This window comes from Bufo gargarizans, chromosome 4, assembly GCF_014858855.1.
Source record: "Bufo gargarizans isolate SCDJY-AF-19 chromosome 4, ASM1485885v1, whole genome shotgun sequence".
Classification (NCBI taxonomy): Eukaryota; Metazoa; Chordata; class Amphibia; order Anura; family Bufonidae; genus Bufo; species Bufo gargarizans.
Genome location: NC_058083.1, coordinates 472,090,143 through 472,117,240, shown reverse-complemented (window position 1 = coordinate 472,117,240; position 27,098 = coordinate 472,090,143). Strand labels below are relative to the sequence as shown.

The following is a 27,098-nucleotide window of genomic DNA, read 5'->3' as shown; positions in this document are numbered from 1 at the left end:
AAAAGACTGGCACCACTTAGGAATGGTAATTTCCCTTGCCTCTCCTGCTGCAACTGCAGTTGCATCATGAGAGGTGATGGTTTTACTCATCCCTATAGTGGTAAACGGTTTAAGATCAAGGGACACTTCACATGCAAATCCACAGATGTGGTTTACATGATACAGTGTCCGTGTAGCCTAATATATGTGGGTGAAACCACAATGGAACTGAGGGAAAGGATTAATAAGCATAAGAGTACTATTAGAACAGGAGCCATTGACAAACCGGTTGCCAAACATTTATTGATTGTAAACATGCTATTAATCAATTAAGATTCCGAGTAATAGACAGCGTTGGATATCTGAGAAGAGGTGGTGATAGGAAGGCGATCCTAAGGAAAAAGGAATTAAAGTGGATCCATACCCTTAGATCCCTTCAACCCTATGGGTTAAACTTGGAGTTTAACGTTACATCTATCGACTGATGTGGGTCGTTCGATGGTCCTCTTCAGTATAGGGACATCATTAATTAATTTTTTATAATTAATTTTTTATATGTGATAACACATCCCCATTATAGTGACTGCTATAATTGTATGATATAATGTCTTTTATTGTCTGATGGGTGTCATTTGTGAAATATGTGCTATACATAATGATGTGCGACGCCGGACATGGTCTCCACCTCTGTTTGATTTGGCCATTAGTTAGGGAGAATGTGGTGATCATTGTTGCGATCTTGATCTGACAATGTTCATCCAGCCACCTATCGAGTGCATGTTGACATATGGATCATGCACATCACCTTAGGTTAAGTTGCGCAGTCCGCGGCGTCGGGGTCTCCATGGCTCCGACACTTGCATTGTGTCTTCATTGGCTGCGCCGCCCATGTGACCCATGAGATTGACGCACGGTTGTGCGCACCATGTGGGGTGTCACGTGGACGTCGCGCAGATGATGACGACGATGACGACAATGTTCTCTTCTGGCTTTCTATTGGCCGGAGACGTCTATGCCTGCCGTAGTCATGGTAACTGACGACACTTCCGACATGTGTAGCCGGCGAGCCGCGGCTGCGCAATGGAGTAAACAACACGCTGTGGCGCACATGAGGAGGATGGAGGCCATGCCGGTTTCAGTAAGTAATAACCTGTACAGATTTATTCCATCACAATGATTAGCTTTGTTGATTGAATGTGGGGCGTGTTTTTTATTATGGGGGGTATTTATATGCCTACCAACACTGATGTCATTAGGCTTGACAAAGACTGGTGAACAGTCGAAACGTTGCCATTTGTGTCTGGAGGTACAAATAAAGAAGTTTTGATACTGCTACATGCTGCCGAAGCCATCTTCTTTTTTATATACGTATTCCAAGGCCTGATGGATCAAGGGCCTACGGCTAGGCTACTGCATTGAACGACGCATTATCTTGAGACCGTAAGGTGCTGCTTCTACATTTTCACGTTTATCTATTCTGAGGATAGGTCATCAATATCTGTAAACCCTTCAATATTCTATGTGCAAATTTGGGGTGCAGCAAACGGTTTAAAGTTTAGGAGCAAAATAAAAAGTTCACGTTAGTGTGCGTGTAAAGTCGGCCATACAGAAGGTAATGATTGGCCGCCCATTTGGCAGACCACGGCATCGTTTTTGCAACCTGGCCAAACATTTTCTGGCAGACAGAAGTCTGAGGTCGGCCATCGCAAACGATCATTCATGTAATTTTTAGATGGACTTTTCTCAGCTGTATGGGCATCTAAAAGGGAGAGTGAGGAAGGATTCCAGACTGTTACCACCATCTGTCCCCCGTACAATCTCCAGTGACCCAGGGTGGGGATACAGGAATTCTCCTTCACCCCCCCCCCTTACCAATGAGAGAAGAGATGTGCACTCAGACTGCGAATCACCCCCTACACCGAACATTTGAGAAGATGAGCAGTCACACACTGGATCACCCCTACACTTAACCAGAACACGTGTCACCTATGTTCTCCTCTTTTTTAAAAGCATGACTATTTCCCATTATAGTACATAAAGATCAGACGAGTAAGATCTTACCAGACATTGAGATTTCCTCCAAAGTCACCTGTGGCCAAGTATCTCTGCTGCAGTGAACTGGCTCCAAATGTTCCACATTTCAAGGGCTTTGGCTTTTCGATCTATTCAATATATTAAAAGAACATAAGGAGTCACTTAGCAAAAGAAAAAACAGATAAAGAAATTTAAAAGGTTACAGGGAACGTAGAGCTGGTTGGGGCTCACTTGCAGGACACATTGATAAACCCCCATCCTGGGCATTATCGTCTTTTGTAGAACCCCTTTAGCGCACCACCTTGTCGGGCTGGGAGCAGATCATTTCTCTAAACCTAGATGCACCAACTTGTGGGCGCCATTTACCCCAAAATCTAGGTGTCACAGTATTTTATTACTATAAGTTTACAACCCCTGTAGCTCTTCCTCACAAATCCTGGCATACGCTGAGGCAAGTATCCTTCTTAGAAGTCTGGTGAGCTCAGAAGTGTTTACACATCTCGTTACGTCCCCTCGGACTTAGTAAAACCAAGAAAGTTTTTTTGTGAGTCCTCCCTGTAGAATTGTATCGTTCCCCAGCTCCAGAGTCAACAGGATCAAAACATGTTATTACGTTCTTGTATAATGGTGAGCCATCATGAGACGGAGATCCATCCCGTAAACAGCTTACCTTAGCAACTGCATGGTTATAGCACCAAAAGGGTCATAAAATACATGTCCACGGAGGGATATCTGGACAAGCATGTCCTTGGACTCCCCCGACACTGTTCAGGAGGCCAGAAAATAATGTAAAATGATAAAATTCTTTCTTGCTACCACCATGGTTCACTGCATTCTAGTTTAAGGAGGCATCCCAGGACCTTTATATTGAGGATCCATCCTTAGGATAGGCCATCAATAACCGACCGGCAGGGGTCTGACTCCTGACACCACCACCGTGAAAAAGGGGAGAGAGCTGCAGTAACCGAGCACGGCCACTACAATGTGAGTGCCGGCAGTTACACCCCCCAATGTGAAATGAATGACATCCTACGGAGAGGTCATCAACATAAAGCATTATCCTCAGGATAAGTCATCAATATCAGATCACCAGGGGTCCGACACCGATCAGCTGAAGAGAAGGCGGCGCTCCGTGCGAGCACAGGCTTCCATTCATTGCTTACCTGCTCACTGTCGACACTGCAGCGGTGAGCAGTGTAATTACAAGCCGTACCATTCACTTCTACGGGACGGCTCTGTCACATACACTTGAATAGGAAGGAGTCGTCCCATAGAAGTAAATGGAACGGCTTAGGTGTATCTACACTTACTCGCCGTTGATATCGCAGCAGTGAAGAGAGGGTAGTGCTCACACGGAGGGTGGCCTTCTCTTCAACCAGCTGATCGGCGGGGTGACTGGTGTGGGACCCCCAGCGATCTGATATTGATGACCTATCATGAGGAGAAGTCATCAATATTAAAATCCTGGAAAACCCCTTTAAGTAAATGGGCCTGAGCTGCAATGCCAAACACAGCCACTATAAAATGTATGGCGCTGTGCTTGATATGCTGTGAGGTGACGGCGGCATTCACCAAAGCACCGCAACCTCTTCAAACAGACGATCGCTGGGAATCGGAACCACTACCGAACCATCAATAATCTACTCCCAGAAAACCCCTTTAAAAATAATTAAATTGTAGGTACAGTTCCCTGCCCTTGACTACCATTAACCTCATCATCATAGACCACCAGGAATGTCCCTAAGGAATGCTTTTTGCAAGTGCTGTGGCACTGCCACAGATAGTGGGTGACTACTATGGTCTCCACATTCCTAAGGAGACTAGAGTAGTCACGGCCTGTGCTGCAGAGGTTCTAGACTCGCAGAGCGACAACATTTCCCCTTTCAGGGGTTTTCTGAGAAGATGACCACCAACTGTGCAGTCCAGACAGAGGCCACCAAGTTTAGTATTTTTTCTGATTTACCATTGTTTTTCTAAATTCCCATCCTTTAGGAGGAATTTATCATTCCCCCACATCAGTTTTCTGGTAAAAAAAAAACAAAAAAAAACAAAGCGTGCGTTTGCCAATTTTTTTAATGTCATTGCACCTGAATTTAGTCACAAGTTTTGTTTCTACGCTTCCCTTGTGCCTTTCCTGGCAAGATAGCGGAGGGGGTGGGGCGAACAGGCTCGGTATAGCGATCTTCCTTCACGCCAGTATTGTGGCGGAAAAAAATGGCGGAAAACTATGGAAGCTCCGAGCTGACCAGACACATGACTCATCATCATCCTCCGGCAGTCCGTGTGCCTAAAATGAAATCCTCCCAATAATGAATCAACCCTATTCCAATCTCAGTCCTACCACATCTATTCCAGACTATAGGAGTCATTTTGTCTTCCTCAGTAAATTCCGAGCTGGCCTAGATTTCATTTTAGGCGCACGGACTGCCGGAGGATGATGATGAGGCATGTGTCTGGTCATAAAATAGGCGCATCCTCCGGCATCGCAGGGGATATCACAGACTGGGGTAAAATGCTGGTCTATGATAAATTTCCCCCATTGTCTAAGACTGAGAAGAACTTCCTTCTAGATATTCTCTGTGGTAACATCCTCAGTACAGTTTTGTTCAGGGACGTTACTCCGATTAATACTGTGTACTGCTCAGGAAGACAAGGGCTGCTTGTTGCCTAGCAACAGAGGAAAGAAGAAGAGCAGGCCGGAGGCACAACACAAGAGAAGCAAGAAACAGACAGCCCGTCCTCCTCCACCGGCTTACCACAGCCGAATATTATGTAATATTAACGTATTCCCCTCGCCCGGTGCTATAAGATTAACCCCTTATATGTACAAATGGCTGCCATCATACTCTGTTTCTGTCACCACCTGTTTTTCTGCAAGCCAGATACTTTATTGGTGTAAGAGGTAAGAAGCTGCCAAGGTGTCAGAGAGCATCTTACCTTCCTATCCCATCTGAAGTAAAAAAAGATAAAAATAGCCGACAACTATTTTTCGGCAGACTTTTAAGGAATCTTCCAGGAGTACAATACTGATGCTCTCTCCTCAGGATAGGTCATCAATATCTGAGCGGTGGGAGTCTGACTCCTGACACCCTCGCCAATCAGCTGTTTGAATAGGCCGTGGTGCTCCAGTGAGCACTGTGGCTTCTTCATCAGTCACATGGCCTAAGCACAACTCAAGTGAATGCAATACCAAGTAAAGCCACTATATAATGTGTGGCGCTGTGAATGGTAAGCTGTGAGGAGGCCGCAGCACTCACTAGAGCACCGCAACCTTTTCAAACAGCTGATCAGTGGGGGTGTCGGGAGTCAGCCCCCCACCGATCTGATACTGATGACCTATCCTGAGGACAGGCTATCAATATCAAAGTCCCAGAAAACCCAGGACAGGCACTTTTCTCCCAATAATGAATCACCCCTATTCCAATCTCAGTCCTACCACATCTATTCCAGACTATAGGAGTCATTTTGTCTTCCTCAGTAAATTGTGCAAAATGTCTGATCAATTCAACATCATTAGAATGAGCACTGTGCGGAGCATGGGACTCCCTAGTGGGCGCTAATTGTCATTACTTTATGGTGACATTAGTTATATATAAATGCATATTGTCAGTTAAAGGGATTGTCCAGACTACAGACATTGATGACCTATACTCAGAATAGGTCATTAGTATCAGATAGGTGGGGGCACCTCCACAGATCAGCCGCAGCACCTGAAACTATACATTTTATGACCAGGAAGCAGGAGGCTCCGTACACAGTGTAGTTTCTGGCTCCAGGTACTACCGCGCAGTCCCCATTCACTTGAATGGGAGCTGAGCTGCAGTACCTGGTATGGCCACTACACTGTGCACAGAGCCCTGCTCTATTCTCTGTATAGTTTCGGGCACCAAGGCTGCCCAAAACAGCTGATCAGTGGCAGATCGCCACCGACCTGATATTGATAACCTATCCTTAGGATAGGTCATTAATATCTGCAGCCAAGATAACCCCTTTAACTATAAAAATTTTAGATCTTTAAAGGGGTTGTCTGATATAACCTCTTCTTTACTCATTTAATATGAATGAGTGGAGCATCAGAGTTTTATTTCCTTGCTCCACTGCTCCCCCTTGCAGCACAAGGTCTGTTTGTTTACTGCTGGTGCGGTACCAGGCTTCTCTTCACTATGTTAGGGGGCCGCTCCAAAACGTTAATGTTGTTGTCTGCTAACCATCTCTTCACCACTTTTGCTGTGTGTTTTGGGTCATTGTCATGCTGAAATGTCCACTGGTGCCCAAGGCCAAGTTTCTCTGCAGACTGCCTGATGTTGTCGTTGAGAATCCTCATGTATTGCTCTTTTTTCATGGTGCCGTTTACTGTGATTAGGTTCCCTGGTCCATTGGCTGAAAAACACCCCCAAAGCATTAGGTTCCCACCACCATGTTTGACAGTGGGGATGGTGTTCTTTGAGTTGAAAGCTTCTCCTTTTTAACACCAAATGAAGGAAACATCATTGTGACCAAACAATTCAATTTTTGTTTCATCTGACCATAACACAGAAGACCAGAAGTCTTCTTCTTTGTCCAGATGAGCTTTTGCAAAGGCCAAGCAAGCTTTTGTGTGCCTTATCTGGAGAAGTGGCGTCCTCCTTAGTCTGCATCCGTGGAACCCAGCAGTGGCAGTGTCCGTTGGATTGTCTGCCTTGAGACATTGCCACCAGCAGAGCCCAGATTCACCAGGATGGCCTTGGTGGTGATCCTTGGATTCTTTTTCACCTCTCTAACTATGCTCCTGAAAAAGCCATACGGTCGTGTGAAAGAGGCCTAAATGAAATAGACTAAGGATACTTTTACACTTGCGGCAGAGGATTCCAGCAGGCAGTTCAGTCGCCGAAACTGCCTGCCGGATACGTCAAAATGTATGCAAACTGATGGATTTGTCAGACGGATCAGGATCCTGACCAGTCTGAAAAATGCATTGAAATGCCGGATCCGTCTCTCCGGTGTCACCTGGAAATGCATTTCAATGGGAAAAAATGCCGGATCTGGCAAGTGTTTTGGAATTGTGGATGGAGATAAAACCGTAGCATGCTGCGGTATTATTTCCATCCTGAAAAGGCAAAAAGACTGAACTGAAGTCACCCTGATGCATCCTGAACGGATTGCTCTCCATTCAGAATGCATTAGGATAAAACTGATCAGTTCTTTTCCGGTATAGAGCCCCTAGTACGGAACTCAATGCCGGAAAAGAATAACGCTAGTGTGAAAGTACCCTAAGGCCCCGTTCACACAAGTGAGTTCTCCTGTGGGTTCTATGCGTTCACTTCATGCATCGCACCCGCACTGAATCCTGACGCATTCATTTCTCTGCTTCGCGTGAGAATCGCAGCATGTTCTATATTCATGCGTTTTTCACGCAGCCCTGGCCCCATAGAAGTGAATGGGGCTTCAGTGAAAAACGCATTGCATCCGGAAGCAAGTGCGGATGAAATACGTTTTTCACTGATGGTTGCTAAGAGATGTTGTTTGAAAACCTTTCATTTATTTTTTTTCCCTTCACCCGTGTGAAAAATGCATCAAAACGGATTGCACCTGCATGGAAAGAACTGAAACACGACGCAATCGCAGACAAAACTCCCTGAACTTGCTTGCGAAATGGTGCGAGTTTCACCGAGCGCATCCTGACACAATCCGTATCGTTCGTATGAAAGAGGCCTAAATATACCCGTGTAAAGCCAGGCCATCCTGCTAGTCTTCTATAAAACACAGTAACTCTGCCATCTGTCTTCGTCACATATCTTTAAGCAGCTTGTGCATGCAGCTCACAATCAGATCCTGCAGTCATGCCTCTACTACCTGATAACCGGTCTTCTGTGTATTCCTTTGACTATACATAGTAGAGACGCTAAGGCCGCTTCCAGACGAACGGGTGTCACGCTCCAGACTCGCAGCGCAGCTCTTGTCCTGAACTTCCAGCACTGCCGGGGTCACATAGCATTTTATTGATTTATGATGCTATGTAACCCTTAGAGGTCTGGAATGTACTGGATAACACTGACAGCATTATGTCAGTGTTAGCCAATACATTCTAGAACTGTAAGGCCGCTTTCACACGGGCGTTGCAGGAAAAGGTGCGGGTGCGTTGCGGGAACATGCAAGATTTTTCCACGCGAGTGCAAAACATTGTAATGCGTTTTGCACTTGCATGAGAAAAATCACGCATGTTTGGTACCCAAACTTCTTCACAGAAGTTCAGGTTTGGGATCGGTGTACTGTAGATTGTATTATTTTCCCTTATAACATGGTTATAAGGGAAAATAATAGCATTCTGAATACAGAATGCAGAGTATAATAGGGCTGGAGGGGTTAAAAAAAAAAAAAAAACAACACAAATAATTTAACTCACCTCAATCCACTTGATCGCGCAGCCGGCATCTCTTCTGTCCGTCTTCCTTTGCTGTGTGCAGGAACAGGACCTGTGGTGACGTCAGTCCGGTCATCACATGGTCTGTCACATGATCTTTTACCATGGTGATGGATCATGTGACGGACCATGTGATGACCGGAGTGACGTCACCACAGGTCCTGTTCCTGCACACAGCAAAGAAAGAAGACAGAAGAGATGCCGGCTGCGCGATCAAGTGGACTAAGGCGAGTTAAATTATTTTTTATTTTATTTTTTTAACCCCTCCAGCGCTATTGTACTATGCATTCTGTATTCAGAATGCTATTATTTTCCCTTATAGGGAAAATAATAATGATCGGGTCTCCATCCCGATCGTCTCCTAGCATCCCAACCGTGCGTGAAAACCGCACCGCATCCGCACTTGCGATTTTCACGCAACCCCATTCACTTCTATGGGGCCTGCATTACGTGAAAAATGCACAAAGTAGAGCATGCTGCGATTTTCACGCAACGCACAAGTGATGCGTGAAAATCACCGCTCATGTGAACAGCGCCATAGAAATGAATGGGTCGGGATTCAGTGCGGGTGCAATGCGTTCAACTCACGCATCGAATCCGCGCGGAATACTCGCTCGTGTGAAAGGGGCCTAAAGGTTACATAGCATCATAAATCAATATACGGTAATGCTATGCAACTGGGAGGTCAGGATGGGAGTCCGGAGCGTGACAGTCGCTCTTCTGAAAGCGGACGAAGGGTGATGTCATTTTCTACAGTGTTGGGTTGATGACTAGTTTTTAGCTTTGCTCAATTAGGGCAAATCATAATTTGTGACGTTCACCTTCTGTCTTATCAGAGGGGTATAAATTGTTGTCATGGTTGTCCCATGAAAAATATTCCCCCTTTTTTCAAACCAGCACCTGCATCTGAATACTTTTGTAATTGCATGAAATTAAAAAATGTTGTAAAGCCACGAGTTGTTAAATAAAATCTACCTGTATAGCGCCACCTGCTGTTTGTTCTTTTTCAAATGTCTCTGTCCACCTCACATTTGGGGTGGTCACACATACTCAGTTCCATCCTTCCACTACCACCAGCTGCAGCAGAAAGGACACGTCCCCTGAGCTGCCAGCTAGAAATAAATCTAGCAGAACAATAGGAGCAATGAACGGGGAGATCTCTGGATCCATGTGAGGTACGGGGCTGGTTGTAGCTTTCGTTAGGAAGAGACTGTCTTGTACTATATGATGTCTGATTTTCATATTTCATGCTATCATGTGATAACCCCTTTAAATCACGCAGTAGCGCCGTGGCTTTCTCGCAGATTAGCCTAGGACAGTCACGTGACCTGGGAGCAGTTCAGCCCCATTATAGTAAATGGGGCTGAGAGGGTATACAGCGCAAAGTAGAAACCGCACACTGTTTTCAACACAGTTTTTAGAGTCAAACAATGTAGAGAAAGACAAGTGAGAAGGATCTTTCCTTCCTTTTGGATCCACTTCTGGCACGTCATCTAAAAATCTCTGTGTGATTCCAGACCCCGTACAGCAGCACATACTGTCCATACTGCAGACCTGTAGGCCCTGCCGTATACTACCATATAGCATCTCTGTATGACGCCTGCATCTGAGGAAGTGAAAACTGATTACGGAATTAAAGGGGGATCATTCGGTCATCAGAGAGTACTCTGGATGATGCTGATGAGCACACAATATGCAGATAACTTTCTATGTATACCCCTGACTGTAAAGCGCGGCGGAATATGTTGGTGCTCTAGAAATAAATATTTATTTCTATGTCATCAGACAATTTGTAAAGTTGCTCATTAGGGCTGAAACAATTACTCAATTAAATCGAGTAACACAAAAAAATCCTCGAGGATTCGCTTGTGCCATGTGACCACGGAGATTGCTATTACTCACGCTCCGTGGTCTCCCGCCGGCCGCACCACATTGTATCCTGACGTACACGCATCGCATATGACCTGACGCTGTGCAACGTCAAGAGGACAGTGCAGCGTGTGAAGAAGAGGCTGGAAGAGCTGCGGAGTGTGGTCAGCACCCCTACAGCAAGGGGAAGTATTTTTATTTTACTGGCGCTAAGGACTGATGGCTAGGAGGGGGAAATGGTGGCACTGGGGGAAGACGCCTGATGGCACTGTGGTGGAGCTGATGGCACTGGGAGGGGGGAGCTGAGGACTGGTGGCAGAGGGGTCTAATGAGTTTTTATAAAGGAAAACGTTCTTTTAATTAGTTTTTTTTTCTTATTAGAGTACTTGATTAATCGTTAGAATACTTGATTACAAAAATAACTGCAGCCCTAGTGCTCATACAATAAGTGATCACCACCAGGTCCCTCATCATCATCATCAGTAGTAGTAGTAAAGTATTACTATGCTGTGTCTCCATCATCTGTGACTGATTCGTGTGGCAGTTACTGGCTCCCAGTTACCATGGCAACGTGTATACACTGACGCTACACAACCCTAGAGACCTGGCAATGCTCAGGTGACACTGCACCCACTGACTACTATACAGACAATGCAAAACTGCACTGGTCGCAAGGCAAAGGGCTATGGAGCCGCGATCGCCTGGATTACTTAGTGCTGACCTCTCGGATGAGCTTGGCCTCGCCGTGCTGGATCTCATAGATCTGCATGATCCCGCTCCCCCTCGCTAGATTGCCCAGGCAGACGAACTTGGCGCTGCACGGGATCCATTTGCAGTCGAATAAGGTGTAATTCACAGACTTCTGGACGTGCGCAATAATCTGCGGCTTCTCCAGCGGAGACGACATCGCTGCGACCCAACAAGTGTGCGTGTGTGCGCCCAGCGCTGCCACTCACTGCCCCAAACACACAGGCCCCTCCCCTAGCTGACACTAAACTACGCTTTCAGAACATAGGGCTGCCCCTATCGCTGCCTGTGCAAAGCGATCAATTAGGAAGGCCAGCTTTTATTTTCAAACTGATTTGTAAAACAGATATGGTGCAAACAATACAAAAAAAGTCTTGAAATCGTAACTGTTTGGGCTGAACCAACATTTTCATTGAAAATGAATATATTAGCAAACAAGCATGATTTGGGCAGCTCGTTCAGGTGGTCAGAGACAGGGCCTGTTCGTGGGGCCTGTTGTGGTGACGTCATTGTGAAAACGATCTATTTTCGGCTAATACTGTAGCCCCGCCTCTTTCTCCCCGGATGTCTCCGACTTTCACGTGTTGGGACGGGACTGCGGTTTGATCTTACAGTAATGGATACGGAGAATGCGGCCGGCACCGGGGAGGCTTTCACCAGCGTCACCAAGAAGAGGGGCAAGAAGAGGAGGGCGGCGGAGGAGAGACCCATGGAGACGGGGGAGCAGCCCCTGAAGAGGCCGGATTTCCCACCGATATCCGGGGACAAGCTGATGGTGTGTACGGGAGCCATCAGCAGTTAGTTCTACGTGCACGTGACATCGGCTGTGCCGGTCAGGGCTGTTCAGTTGCTCGAGTAGCAATTCCTTGTGGCTCCTGAAGGAAGTGTGTTCTACTGCTCGCCTGTGTGCGGCGCTGAAGGGGTTGTGCACCCTTGGGGGCTGTTTTTTTAACAGATTCTGATGACCAATGCTAGGGTAGATCATCAGTATAGAAATCTTGGAGAACCTCTTTAAAGAGGTTGCACAGTTGAGGCCAGTGATTGGCTGCAGTGGTCACATACTGTTGATGTGATGCCACCGCTGCAGTCAGGAAAACAGCCCACCTGGGAGAACCACGGGATCTGTCAGATCAGTAATCGTCTATTCTTTATTACAGGTCAGTCCCCTGAGTTGTCCGGTTTTCTCTTGAAAGTGGACAACCCTTTTGAGGGTCCTATTACACCCTCTGTTACAGATCATTGGCGGGCGCAGGCCAGGTGCGGCGCCCTCGGCTCTCCTACATAATCATGTGTTGAGGGGCTTTGAACAGGATAGGTGAGAAAGGTGTAGCCATTAGGGGTTTGACCACTGGGACCCCCACCCATAACAGGAATGGGGTCTGTGCCCTGGTTTGAACAGAGCAGCGGTTATGCCTGCGCTACACCATTCACTGTCTATGGGACTGGCTGAGATGGCAGAGCGAGGTAATGCATGTGTGGCCACAGCTCCATGCCAAAGGGGCACAAGGGACAGCCATTCTTGTGATGGAGGGGGTCCCAGCAGTCATACATTTATCGTATGTACTTCACCTGTTCCTCATTGTTAAAAGTGTGGGGTCTTACCGACTGTCTCCAGAGGCCATAGGTGGAAGAAGGACGGAGCATGTTGGACTTCGGGGAGACGAGCGGCCCATGGCCCATTCCCTCTCCCCGTGGCAGGCCGGTTTATGGTGGGGTCAGGAGACACAGCTGGAGATATGAGCAATTGAGTTATGTCTGCGGGGGGAGAAGGGACATATTCTCATAGGATAACATTGTATCTCTGACAGGGGGACAAAGATGAAATGAGGAAGATCCCGGTCCCGTCGAACAGATACACGCCTCTGAAAGAGAACTGGATGAAGATCTTCACTCCCATTGTAGAACACTTACAGCTCCAAGTCCGGTTTAACCTAAAATCGAGAAACGTGGAGATAAGGGTGAGACGCGGCCGGGGGTCTCCTGCTAATATCATCCAATGCTGCTTTATGTATTCTGGTGTGTGGTGGTCCGGAACCACCAAATGTAGACTGGCTGTATCCCTCACCTTCCCACCCCATTTGCTCCTGATGTGAGGGTTACAGGGACTCCATTCTCTACCTGGAGAGCACCCCTGTGGATGACAGATGGAAATATAATGCTGTTGCCAGAAGCTCCAGGTAGTATGTGACCAGGGAACAGAGTTGTGGTCCTGAAATTATAAACGGACTCCTATGGGTTGGTGCAGTCTGGAGGACTATAGAAACGATGGAACGTCTGGTGAGAGGACCCCTGTAACCTACAGAAGTGTCCACGCCCGCACTTTGCAGGACTCTGTGATCGCCCTATGCAGTATTTATGGGGAGCTGTCTCATTTGAAGTTGTCTTTTTGTACAATGGCTTCACATAATATAGGGTGTCTCATTGTTTTTTCTTTTTTTTTTTCTTCTCTCTCCAGACTTGTAAAGAGACGACAGATGTTGGCGCTTTAACGAAAGCTGCAGACTTCGTCAAGGCCTTTATCCTGGGCTTCCAGGTGGAGGTAAGATGGACCCCACTGCTCCAGGAGAGAGAGAATCCTCTGAGCCCAGAGAGTCCTCTGCTCCTTCTCAGCTGCAAACGGTGAAGAGGATTTTTTTTTTTGGGGGGGTGGGGGGGCACGTGGGACCCACATTCTAGTTATCAGTGGAGGTCTCTGGTGGACGCCCAGTGATCAAATCTCACGGGTTCATGGTCTATCCCAGGGGTTGGCAACCTGCGGCATGCGCGCCAGAAGTGGCACGCAGACCGCTTTCTGCTGGCACGCCAGCTGGCACCAAATGATGGCAAGACATTTCAGTCTTGTCGCCATTTGTAGGATGCAGCGCTGTACCTCTGAACATAAAGATCTTCAGACGCGTGATGCGTTTTTCTTTATAACCCTCCCCCCTCTCTCATAAAGTAGCTGATGGAGTGTACGGCCAGTTTAGGATATGGAGACGGCACTGCAGAACTACAGGGCTGCAGCTATCGACTATTTCTGTAATCGAGTATTCTATCGATTAATTGAGTACTCTAATAACAAATAACCATCAGCTGCCCCTCCTAGCCATGTCCCCAGCGCCAGTACTTACCTTTCCTGTAGGGGTGCCGCTCCACAGCGCCTCCATCTTCTCCACGTCCTGACATCACACAGGGTCGGGTGCACTATGACCTAACGATGTGTCAGGATACAGTGCAGCGCGGTGCGGGCCGGCGGGTGACCACAGAGCGGTGAGTAATAGCAAGCGCTTCACTCCCGCTCCGTGGTCACATGATACAAACAAATCCTTGATGCAAAAAAACTGCATCGAGGATTTTTTTGTGTCGAATTACTCGTTTCAGCCCTAACTTGCATCGGGGAGACTGCAGGAATCTACTAATGCATTACCATGGCTGACATGTTGTTATCTGCCATCTTTTCAGGATGCATTGGCTTTAGTTCGACTTGATGATCTCTTCTTAGAATCTTTTGAAGTCACAGACGGTAAGTAGTGAAGGGGGGGGGGGGGGGGGAGTTGTGAGTCTTCTTGGATGCATAGGATAAGCTCTAGGATAGTCATTCCTTCCCATAAACGCTGCTCGCTGCTGTGTGTCCCGGCCAGAGAGTGAGACCCTCTGCTGCAGCAAATTATCACGTGGCACAAGAAAGAATCGGGCATGATGTTATTTGCAGACCTCTGCGGCGGGAACAGTTGGGAGGCCTTACTCCCTTTCTGGGTGAATGTCGCTGATATTTGAAGCATTTTTCAACATCTTCTAACCGTTAAGGCGGCATATGTACAGTACTACGGAAAGTAGGTCTTCACTGAACGCTGTGTGCCGGAGGTTAGCCATTCCCGATTGCAGGATATATTTCTCTTTCTTTATAACGTCCCCGTCTAACAGAGCAGCAGCTTTTACCTGTGCAGAGTCCAGAGCTGTCGCTCCCTGTATGGTCGGGGGAGCAGGACTCACAGGTTTTCAGCCCTGGCAGCATTTTTTTATTTTTATTTTTTAACATGAAAACACGGAATTAATTTGTGGAAAGCTATACGGTATAATCCCGAGCCAGGCATGTTGCCTTAGGTTCTCTGCTGCCCTCAGGTAGTGTAGTAGAGGACAATCTGTAATATTGCACTTTCTTCTCTCTACAGTTAAGCCCTTGAAGGGAGACCACTTGTCTCGTGCCATTGGGAGAATAGCTGGAAAAGGAGGAAAGACCAAGTTCACCATAGAGAATGTTACAAAGACTAGGATAGTTCTCGCCGACTCGTAAGTATACACCGCTATATCTGTACAGTATTCCTGTCTACTGGGTATGCACTAAATGTCTGATGGGTACGGGACCTGCATCTGTCTCCAGAACACAGGCCACCGTCCCACCTGGGGAGCTACAGAGCTATGAAGGAAAAGCTTTACCAGGCTGGATGCTGGTTCTCGGAAAGCTGGGTGACCATGTATATGGGCATGGTTAAAGCTTTCATAGGTGGGGTCTCCTGGGTTACATGGATCGTTAATCTGCCCGGTCAAACTTCAGAGCCTCATGCGCACTTGAGCATTAAAGCTCTCGCTATTGGAGTAAGGTACTCGCCGTATTTCACAAACTATAATGACTTCAATGCCCAAACCCAGGTTGTATAGGAGTTAGAATACCTGGTGAAGCTTCAAGGGGTTGTCAAACTGTTTGTAACTGATGACCTATCCTCTGACTAGGTCATCAGCATCTAATGGGTGGGGGTCTGACACCCAGGAACCTTTCTGATCAGCTGATTGAGAAAGCCCCATCGCTTCTGTGAGCACCGCGGCCTTCTCGCTGCTTACCTTGGGCTATGTGATGTCATGACCATCGGTCATGCGGCCTAGGCACAGCTCAGCCCCACCGATTAGATGCCAATGACGTACTCAGAGGATAGGTCATCCGTTATAAGGAGTCAGAAAGCACCCTTCGGCAAATTTGACTTCATGTTTGCTTTTTAGAAATTGCAGTTTCAGGTGAAATGCTTTTACTTGTTTAACAGTGTGTTTTGGTTTTTATATAGAAAAGTGCATATTTTGGGATCCTTCCAAAACATCAAGATGGCAAGAACGGCAATTTGTAACCTCATTCTGGGTAAGTGTAGCTGCCAGAACAAACCAGGTTACAGCGGATGTCTTGTGCCCTTCCCCCGCACACGCTTTACAGTAAGATGGAGGCTCTACGGGATCCAATATGGCCGAAATAAGGCACACGTTGTACCCTGCCGACCTGTGTGATCTGACGTTGTTATCTAAGTCTATGATGTGTGACCCACAAAGTCCTCTTCTGGTTTCTAGATACTACTTAAAGTGGTATTCCCATCTGGGATATTGAGGTCATATCGCGATAATTTGACCCCAATGTCTGATAGGTGCAGGTTCCACCTCTTGGAATGGAGCCTGCAAAGTGCCAGTGGGCACACTGCGGATGCGCGTTTGCCCTCCACTTGTTCCTATGGGAGTGCCGAAAATAGGCGAACACTGGCTCTATTTTAGTTAGCCCCATAGAAGTGAATGGAGCGGGGGCTGTGGAGTGCGCTTCGCATTCAATTAGATTAGGCGTGCCGCTCAGCTGTTTTTAGCGCTTCCATAGAAATGAATGAATGGAGGGAGGTCGCTGAGTAGTTGTCCCATCTAGGACAGTAGTTGTCATTGCAGCCAGGGGCCTAGCGAAGTCCCTAAAGACTGCCATCTTGGTACTCCCTGCCAACGGCGCAGTACAGAGACATTGCAAGCACCCTGGGGAAACTGAAAAAAATAAGTTTAATAAACATTTTAAATAACCTAAACTTTTCCTATTTATCATATAACTATGTGTTCAAAGAATACCTTAATTGGCATCACAGCGTCTAAAAATGTCCAAAACCTTGCAATGTTATTTAGTCTGCATGCTAAACAGATCTGGATTCCTCAGATACATGTCACATGCCCCCCTCCCCTTTGTCACATGCCATACACAAGATGGCGTTCCCAAAAGTTACTGCCTAAACCAAAGGAAGTTTTATACAGGGATGTTTTTGGGACCAAAGTATCTTGTCATTCATCGGGTTGTTCTGGTTCATTCTAAAAACACTAGTTGACGTGTTTTTTATTTTTTATTTTGTTTTTTTTTCCCCCCTCTACAGGAAGCCCACCTTCTAAAGTATACGGAAACATACGTGCAGTGGCAAGCAGAGCAGCAGATCGATTTTAACTCTGTAATAAACCAGCTATGGTGGGTGTACTGCAGATGCCCTCTGGATCTCTTACAGCTGGGACTGCCCTCAGTTCATGAGGTTTCCTAGTGACACATGTGAAGACTTGGTGGCCTTATCCAGATTTTTACGTTTTCATATGAATATATTCTAGAATCCCTATGGGAAATGCATCAAGTGGAAGCTAATGGACAAGCGCTATTAAATTTGTATTTTTGCAGCCCCATTAGTATAAAGTGCATGTGTCCCAGGTGTTCTTGGGTCATGGTCTACTTTTAATGGCTGTGGCGTACTCAGGAGGTATGCAAGACACATACTCCAAATAATGACCCTGTGCTGTTTCAGCATGGACGAGCTTCATCTCTAGGAAAACAAGACTTAATTTGTAAATGAATTAAAGCTGTGGTGACATGAACTTTGTTAAACATCGGTTAATAAATCATTTCCAGGCTTCTCTCAATAAATATTATACAGGGTGTGAGTATGTGCATTATCTGCAGCCAATGGGCAATGTCATGTCTCCTCACAAATTTTTTTTTTTTCGTTTGTTATATAGCACTGACATAGACCAGTCAGTTAAACTTCACTGCCTGTTTAGTCACATGGCCACATTTCACGGACTGCTAACACGGCAATTTAACCTGAATACAAATATAATTTATCTTCCACGTAGTCGTGTATCATTTAGCTGTAATAAATAGTGCGCCTTGCGCTGATGAATGACCGGAAAAGTCTAAATCATATTGGTACACCATAGACTTTTTCCAGGGTGCTGGTGCCCACAGAGAGGGCTCTGAGTGCCACCACTGGCCCCATCAAAATAGCTCTGGCCTGTCTGACAAAGACAACGGGAGCAGGTCCTTTACCTGGGTGTTTCCCCAGCGCCTTCCCAACGGCACTGATAGGAGGGTGCTTTCTCCCCATCCCCAGGACAGGAAACAACACGGAAGCTCAAACTTTAAAAGGGTCTCCTCTAGTGTTGAGCGAACTTCTGTTTTAAGTTCGGCGTCTAAAGTTCGGCTTCCGGTTAGCGGAGAATCCCGATATGGATTCCGAATACCGTTGTGGTCCGTGGTAGTGACCGATTCCTCTTTAATCCTGATAGTTCATCAAAGACCACTCAATGACGCCAGAGACCAGGTGGGAGCAAGATTGAACAATTTTGTTCCACAATGGTGAGATATAGGAGCCTCCCCTTGGATACTAGCTGCTATTCAAAATGGTTTCATGCTAGAATTCAGTACTTACCCACCAGACCACTTTTTTGTCAACAAACCTTTGGCAAAGAAAGAGGAACAGTCATCCCTAGAGACAGAGATAACCAACTTGATTCAAAAAGAGGTCATGCTACCAGTTCCAGAAAGCCAGCAACAGCAAGGTTTTTATTCCCCAGTTTTTCTAATTAAAAAAACAGAGGGATCCTTCAGGCTTATTATAAATCTAAGGAGTCTGAACAAGTGCCTATCTTACAAGAGGTTCAAGATGGAGACTATCAAATCAACAATAAATCTGCTTCCTCAACATTGTTACGTAGCGACAATAGATTTGCAGGACGCATACTACCATGTACCAATTTTTAAAGATCATCCAAAATTTCTGAGGATAGCAGTATTTATGAGAGGTCGCCTCTGTCACTTTAAATTTCAAGCACTCCCCTTTTGGCCTGTCATCAGCTCTCAGAATTTTCACGAAAGTAGTGGCAGAAATAATCAGCTATCTTCATCTCCAGAGCGTTCTTATTGTGCCATACTTAGACGACTTCCTATTAGCAGCAGAATCGTGCACCTAGACCTTGTTCAAAAACTTTCACGGATCTGGGATGGATCATAAATGTCAAAAAATCCAACCTTGCTAGTCTTTTTAGGGGTTCTTCTCGACTCTTGCTTACTAATGTCCTACCGCCCAGAAGAGAAACAGTCCTCCTTTCAACTAAAGGTAAACCAGTTTTGCAGTCTAAGATCTGCTACTATCAGAAACGTCATGGCAATCCTGGAAATTCTGACATCCTCTATCCCTGCTGTCAGATGGGCACAAAGCCACACCAGAATTCTGCAAGCCTTTCTTCTAGCATCTTGGGATGGCAACAGAAACTCTCTGGACAAGAAAATGTAAATTCCACCGTTCGTAAAACGTTGACTGGCTTGGTGGAGGATAAAAAGAAATCTGCAGAGAGGTGTCTTCTGGCGTCAAGAAAATCTAGTGGTGTCTAGAGATGCCAGCAGACGAGTCTGGGACAATTCCATGTTAAATGCATCGTCAAACCTAAGGGAACTCAGAGCAGTCTATGAAGTTCTTCTAGCCCTTCACTCAAGATCCTCTCTCAATCATATCAAAATCCTGTCAGATAATATGACGACAGTCGCTTATTTAAACAGGCAAGGAGGTACCCGAAGCAGATCTCTGGCAGTAACATCAAGGGATATCTTTCTTTTTGCAGAGAAACACCTATCCTCTCTAATGGCCGTGCATTTAAAAGGAAGCAGCAATATGGTGGCCGACCTCCTCAGCCGTTAAAACTCTAAAAGAGGGAGAATGGACTTTACATGCAAATGTTTTTCTTCAAAATACCAAGATGTGGGGTATTCCGTTTCTGGATTTATTTGCAGACCGGATGAACAGGAAAGTAGAAATATTTTGTTCCCTGTCCCCTCCTAGACAGTCCAGAGATAGTGGACGCCCTATCTCGCCCCTGGCCAAAGGGTCTACTATATGCATTCCCCCCCCCCCATTCAGCCCGATTCTGAGGACCCTGATAAGGGTGGCGGAAGAGGGCGCACAGGTCATTGTGATTGCTCCTTGTTGGCCAAAAAGGGCCTGGTTTCCCCTCTTACTCAGGCTATCGCAGGGAATATCCTGGACTCTTAGTGTTTCCAGGCCTTCTTCAACAAGGGCCAGTACACCATCCAGGGATCTCTCAGCTGAAATTGATGGCATGGAGATTGAACGCAGAAATCTCAAAAAGAAGGGTCTCTCTGACCCTGTAATCTCTACCTTACTAAAAAGTAGGAAAATCACAACCTCCAAGATCTATCTCAGAACGTTGAAAGCTTTCCTTTTGTTTTCTAATAACAGGATCCAGCAAAGTCCTTTTCTCAACATACCTGTAATTTTAGATTTTCTCCAGGCAGGTTTAAACAAGGGGCTTAAGCCATCCACCCTTAAGTTCAGATCTCCGCTTTAGCAGTTTTTCTAGAGACAAATCTATCTGATCATCCTCTAATCAGGCAATTCATCAAGGGAGCAATCAGAGATTCCCCCAGATTACACTCTACCATCCTACCGTGGGACTTGAACTTAGTCCTTACGGCATTGATTGACTCTCCGTTTGAGCCTATTGAAGATATTTCCCTCAAACCCCTGACCTTAAAGACTACCTTCCTCCTGGCCATAACAACGGCAAGATGGGTGGGGGAAATACAGGCATTCTTAATACAGAATGCTTGCTAAAATGTGGATTGAGGGGTTAAAAAAAATAACTCCCCTTATCCAATTGATCGCGCAGCTGGCATAATCTTCTTGCTTCTTCTTTCAGGACCTGCAAAAGGACTTTTGATGATGTAATCGTGCTCACCACGTGGTGAGCGCGGTGACATCAGCGCAGGTCCTGCTGAATGAAGATAGAAATCTTCTATCTTCATTCAGCAGGACCTGCGCCGTTGTCACCGTGCTCACCACATGATGAGCGTGATTACGTCATCAAAGGTCCTTTTGCAGGTCCTGAAAGAAGAAGCAAGAAGATTATGCCAGCTGCGCGATCAATTGGATAAGGGGAGTTATTTTTTTTAACCCCTCAATCCACATTTTAGCAAGCATTCTGTATTAAGAATGCTATTATTTTCCCTTATAACCATGTTAGAAGGGAAAATAATAAAATCTGCAGGACACCGAACCCAAACCCGAACTTAAGTGAAGAAGTCCGGGTTCGGGTACCACATTCAGTTTTTTCTCACGCGCGTGCAAAACGCATTGCACTCACGCAGAAAAAACTGAACATCGGAACGCCATTGCAGTCAAAACTGACTGCAATTGCGTGCCTACTCGCGCGGTTTTTCTGCAATGCACATGTGACACATCCGGAGCAAATCCGGAACGCCCGTGTGAAAGAGGCCTTAATTATGCTTTTCCTTGGATTTATAATTTCATGTTCATTCTTATATTCCAGTTGGATTAATTTTTCTTGCATCACTACCTTTGTTATTTACGGATTAGGTAAGGGGAGAAGTTTGAGCTTCCGTGTCGTTTCCTTTCCTGGAGGCGGAGAGCACCCTTCTCCTGTCAGTACCGTTCGGGAGGTTATTGGAAAATCCAATTACAGGTAGGAGTAATTAACCCTTTTTGAAACTTATGTTCTTAAATTTGGCAGATTACTATTGCAGAGCTGCATTACCATATGAGGTCAGTGATATTCAGCGCTTAGAAATAATAACATGACTACTGGGTATCTGACTGGTGGGAATCCTACTACTGGGACCCCAACAGATCACAAGCAGCAGTGACACATGCATGCTGCTCTATCCAACTGCCGAAGCTAGCCATTCTTTGTACTCTGCTTCACTTTGGCAGTGCTATATAGTTGAATAAAGCAGCACCATGCATGAAACTGTAGCTGCATTCACTCTGGGGATACCTTATCTCGATCTTATCATCAGTGGGGGTCCCAATGGTATGACCCTCCCCCGATCAGATACTTATTCCCTACACTGTGGAAAGGGTATCATTTCTTATGGTGGGATAACCCAATTAAATTAGTGACGTGTAGCATATAGAGTACTATAAAGTCTGCATTCAATAAATAATTCACAAACCTGTCAGTATGCCATGGTGGAAAAGCTGGCACAGATTCCCATGTGGGCATCATGCTAGTGCTTGTGCTGTTATAGTGCACTGGGCTGCGTCTGTTCTCTTGAATGGAGTGGTCTTGCTTGTATTGCCACCTGTCCAGGAAGAACAAGATCACATTGGTCCCAGTGATTGCCTTTAGTTTATGTTCTGATTGAACATTAGTAAAGTCACTGGATCTTATGTTGGGGTGGACTTTACCAACACACAAACCAAGCAACTGCTTGGGACCCCTAAGATTAGGGGGTGCCGGCTGGCCTCAAGCAGTTGGCTGGATTTAAAAAAAAAAGCATCCAAAAGGGGCTGACATACTGTCTGTGCAACCCATTCAGTTGCCAGGGCTCCACTGCTAAATGGGGCATACCAGGCCCATGGGGCCACAGAAATGTAAGATCCACCCCTACCCCCGTGTGTTAGAGGCTGTGGTGTAGCAGGAGGTGGTGCAATGGACCCTCTGCCATAACACGAGTATGGTGGGGGCCCCGTTACAAATTGTGCATTGTGGCCCAGGATCAGCCTCAGATTACAGGCCATGTTATACAATCAGGGTGTATAATGATCGAGAGAGACCAGTGACGAACGAACCAGGTGGGACGCTAAACACTGAGAACCACGGCAATATGAACAAATACCGTGAGTAAAAATCAAAAGGATTGAATATTGGGACTGCAGGATAAGCAACATTCACCTGTGAGTAACAACTCTGTGTCAGATTGGATACTTTATTGAATATTTATATCGGACAATTTAGAATATTTGAAAAGGTGCCTTGCATGGATTTTGCATGTTACATTGCATATAGGAAAGGAATGCCAATACTATTATAAGGAATAGACCGACACTTTTGGCTTGCAATATTCTTGCACATTCAGGACGTATGGTCCCCTTCTTTTTTTGGACTTTTATTTGAGTTTTTATTGAAGTTTTACATTTTAGGTATTTTTTTAGGGATTGATGTGGTTTCCGCTGCAGCAATTGTCATTGTAACATTGTATTTTCATATATTTTGCCAATTAAATATTGTATAACAACACTATTACTATTGCTCTATTTCCATGCGAGGGAGTGCCAGTCTCATACTACACAATATATACTTTTTATTACGCCTTTGTTGATTTGAGTGAACCAACTTGAGACTAGAGCACCCAATCCAGAATTGTAAGGAGAGTGAGCGGTTTGTCTATACCACTTTTTCCTGTTGTGTTCTGTCTGCGCTTACGTTCTACCTCTTCCCCCTTTGATTGGTGACACAATTTCTTAGATTATCAGGGCAGGGAGGTTACTGTATGAACAGCTCAGCGCACACATTTCCATACCGCCATGCAGCAGGCAGGACCCACTCCATGATACCTACCGTCATTTTCTCTAGAAATTAAAAGGAAGTATTCCAGTTACATTAAGTTATCCCCTATCCAAAAGATAAAAGGTAACTATTAAAGGGAACCTGTCACCAGGATTTTGCACATAGAGCTGGGGACATGGGCTGCTAGATGGCCACTAGCACATCTGCAGTACCCAGGTCCCATAGCTCTCTGTGCTTTTATTGTGTTAAAAAACAGTTGAGTGATATGCAAATCACCTGATATGAGTCCTGTAGCCGGAGATGAGTCCAGCGGAAAGGAGCCCAGCACCGCCCCGCGTCCTCCAAATCTCCTCCTTGCCGGCTGACATCACAGAGCTGGAGTGCCGAAATCTCGCAATGCGCGAGCTAGCGCATGCGTAGTTCGTTCCCTGTGCTGATGCCAGTACAGGGAATGAACATGATGCCAACACTGCGCATGCGCTAGCTCACGCATCGCGAGATTTTGGCACTCCAGCTCTGTGACGTCAGCCGGCAAGGAGGAGATTCGAAGGACGCGGGGCGGTGCTGGGCTCCTTTCCGCTTGACTCATCTCCGGCTACAGGACTCATATCAGGTCATTTGCATATCACTCAAAAATGTTTAACACAATAAAAGCGCAGAGAGCTATGGGGACTGGGTATCGCAGATGTGCTAGTGGCCATCTAGCAGCCCATGTCCCCAGCGCTATGCGCAAAATCATGGTGACAGGTTTCCTTTAAGCAAGCATTACACCTATTACGGCCAGGATCACTGAGCAGCAGTGATCCCATAAAAATATATGGGATCGCCGCGGCAGTGCTGGATTTCTTGCGACTGCCACAGCGATCCCATTCATTTCAATGGGATCACCGCTACTCAGCTATCCTGGCTGCAACAGTCGTCACCGTTTAACCCTTGCCTTAGATCAGCGAGGGTCCTACTGCTGGGACCACCACCGATCACAAGAACAGCAATGAATGGAGCAGCCAGTTGAGCTTGTGTGCAGCCGTTCCATTCATTTCTATGGGAATCCTGGAGATAGCCACGTGCTGTGCTCAGTTATTCCCAGAACTCCGATAGAAATTAATGAAGCGGCTGCACGCATGTCTGACCAGCCTCTTCATACATTTCAGGGAGCTGCAGGGGGTACGGAGCCCCTGTTGTTGTGATCAGTGGGGGGTCCTAGCGGTAGGACCCTCACCGATCTAATAGTTTTCCCATGGATAGGGGATAACAGTGTAACCACAATACCGCTTTAATTTCCAAATAAAATGACAGTAGGTATCATGGAGTGGATCCTGCCCGTTACGCAGCAGTATGGAAATATGTAGCTGAATTGTTCATACAATAGCCTTACTGCCGTGAGAATGTAAGAAATGAGGTCACTAGTAGTAGGATTGTTAGGACTGCTACACTGTGGAAACTTACCTGTACATTACACAACTGCTTTCTCGTTGATTATGGCACAAAACACCATGAAGTTGTGGTTTCTGGAAAGTCTGCTACTTAAAGGGGTTGTCACATTACAAATACATCCCCTACTTACAGATAAGTGTCTGATCAGCGGGCCCTGTGTTCCAATAGAACCTCTTTAATGTCAGCCAAATTAACAACACTTCTGGTAGAATCGTTCACAGATTGTAAAGCGAGTCTGTCACCGTGATTTTAGATTATCATCTGCAGTAATACGTGAGTAGTGCTGCACGTAGGGCAAATGGAGATCAATTTGGTTCAGTCTTTTCCTGCACTGCCAGTCTAATAGACTTATGTCTATAATATCTCCATCTCTCACATATACATACATACATATATATATATATATCTATCTATATATATAGCAGTGTGGGGGTTACTACATATACATAGGCTGGCAGTGCAGCCTATGTATATACAACACTTTCCATTTTGCATGAGCTGAACTCAAAGATCTGAAACCTTTTCTACATACACAAGACCCATTACTCTGAAATATTGTTCACCAATCTGTCTAATAAATCTGTGTTAGTGAGCACTTCTCCTTTGCCGAGATAATCCATCCCACCTCACAGGTGTGGCATATCAAGGTGCTGGTTAGACAGCATGAATACTGCACAGGTGTGCCTTAGACTGCCCACAATAAAAGGCCACTCTGAAATGTGCGGTTTGCTCACACAGCACAATGCCACAGATGTCGCAACGTTTGAGGGAGCGTGCAATTGGCATGCTGACTGCAGGAATGTCTACCAGAGTTGTTGCCCGTGCAATGAATGTTCATTTCTCTACCATAAGCCGTCTCCAAAGGCGTTTCAGAGAATTTGGCAGTACATCCAACCGGCATCACAACCGCAGACCATGTGTAACCACCCCAACCCAGGACCTCCACATCCAGCATGTTCACCTCCATGATCGTCTGAGACCAGCCACCCAGACAGCTGCAGCAACAATCGGTTTGTATAACCAAAGAAATTCTGCACAAACTGTCAGAAACCGTCTCAGGGAAGCTCATCATCCTCATCGGGGTCTGGACCTGACTGCAGTTCGTCGTCCTAACCGACTTGAGTGGGCAAATGCTCACATTCGATAGCGTCTGGCACGTTGGAAAGGCGTTCTGTTCACGGATGAGTCCCGGTTTTCACTGTTCAGGGCAGATGGCAGACAACGTGTGTGGCGTTGTGTGGGTGAGCGGTTTGCTGACATTAACGTTGTGGATCGAGTGGCCCATGGTGGCAGTGGGGTTATGGTATGGGCAGGCGTATGTTATGGACAGCGAACACAGGTGCATTTTATTGATGGCATTTTGAATGCACAGAGATACCGTGATGAGATCCCATTGTTGTGCCATTCATCCACGACAGTCACCTCATGTTGCAGCATAATTCACGGCCCCATATTGCAAGGATCTGTACACAATTTCTGGAAGCTGAAAACATCTTGCATGACCGGACATGTCACCCATTGAGCATATTTGGGATGCTCTGGATTGGCGTATACGACAGCGTCCGTGTGCAATCTGCAAAAACTGTGTATCAGACACGGATACAATATATTGTGTGCATGACGCCTTAAAGGGATTCTGTCACCAGGATTTACCCTATAGAGATATTTATATGTGCCCATCAGTCTCCTTGTTTTGTATTAAAAGATCCCACTCTTACTGCTCTGTGTCTTTTATTCTTCCAAAAAGCGATTTTATAGATATGTAAATTACCTTGCTAAGGAGCCCAAGGGGTTGTCCCACGATCCGTTGGAGCCCAGCACCGCCTACCACTTTATTTATTCACTGCACTTACCCGGACATCATAACTTCCAAGCGCCGTAATCTCGAAAGCGCAGTTGGATCGACTAAACCTGTGCCAGTAGTCCGCACGGGTGCAGACTACTGTGTACAGTGCACGGGATTACGGCGCTTGGAAGGAATGACGTCAGGACAAGTGCAGTGAATAAATTAACTGGTAGGTGGTGCTGGGCTCCGGAACGATGGGCGCGGCTGGACTCCAACGGATCGTGGGACAACCCCTTGTGCTCCTTATTAAAAGGCAATTTACATATCTATAAAATCGCTTTTTGGAAGAATAAAAGACACAGAGCAGTAAGAGTGGGATCTTTTAATACAAAACAAGGAGACTGATGGGCACATATAAATATCTCTATAGGGTAAATCCTTGTGACAGAATCCCTTTAAATGGAAAATGCCCCATAACACCACAAGTGGTGGGTACCTGAG

General features: G+C 46.1%; 2 protein-coding genes across 2 annotated transcripts in view; one reads left to right on the top strand and one right to left on the bottom strand.

The window, feature by feature from the left end:
* The window catches only part of DNAAF10 (dynein axonemal assembly factor 10), a 28,971-nt gene extending 17,733 nt beyond the window's left edge, over positions 1–11,238 (bottom strand). Inside the window, exons 1-2 of the mRNA XM_044289635.1 lie at positions 11,004–11,238; positions 2,041–2,141 (exon numbers count right to left, since the gene is read on the bottom strand). Coding sequence (XP_044145570.1) covers positions 2,041–2,141; positions 11,004–11,189 — 287 coding nt within the window. The 5' untranslated portion in view covers positions 11,190–11,238. The remainder of the gene's footprint in view (positions 1–2,040; positions 2,142–11,003) is intronic.
* Positions 11,239–11,573: 335 nt separating this feature from the next.
* Positions 11,574–17,704, top strand: PNO1 (partner of NOB1 homolog). Its single transcript, XM_044290152.1, has 7 exons — positions 11,574–11,804; positions 12,838–12,987; positions 13,485–13,568; positions 14,471–14,531; positions 15,181–15,298; positions 16,066–16,136; positions 17,167–17,704. Exons 1-7 carry the CDS (start codon positions 11,646–11,648, stop codon positions 17,232–17,234), a joined length of 711 nt encoding a protein of 236 aa, XP_044146087.1. The 5' UTR covers positions 11,574–11,645; the 3' UTR covers positions 17,235–17,704.
* Positions 17,705–27,098: the final 9,394 nt, after the last annotated feature.

Bases quoted from the DNA above. Each gene is read 5' to 3' on its own strand.
- PNO1 (XM_044290152.1), top strand. From the start codon at position 11,646: ATGGATACGGAGAATGCGGCCGGCACCGGGGAGGCTTTCACCAGCGTC. The intron at 12,988-13,484 runs GTGAGACGCGGC...TTCTCTCTCCAG, and splicing joins CGAGAAACGTGGAGATAAGG to ACTTGTAAAGAGACGACAGA. The intron at 16,137-17,166 runs GTAAGTGTAGCT...CCCCCTCTACAG, and splicing joins AATTTGTAACCTCATTCTGG to GAAGCCCACCTTCTAAAGTA.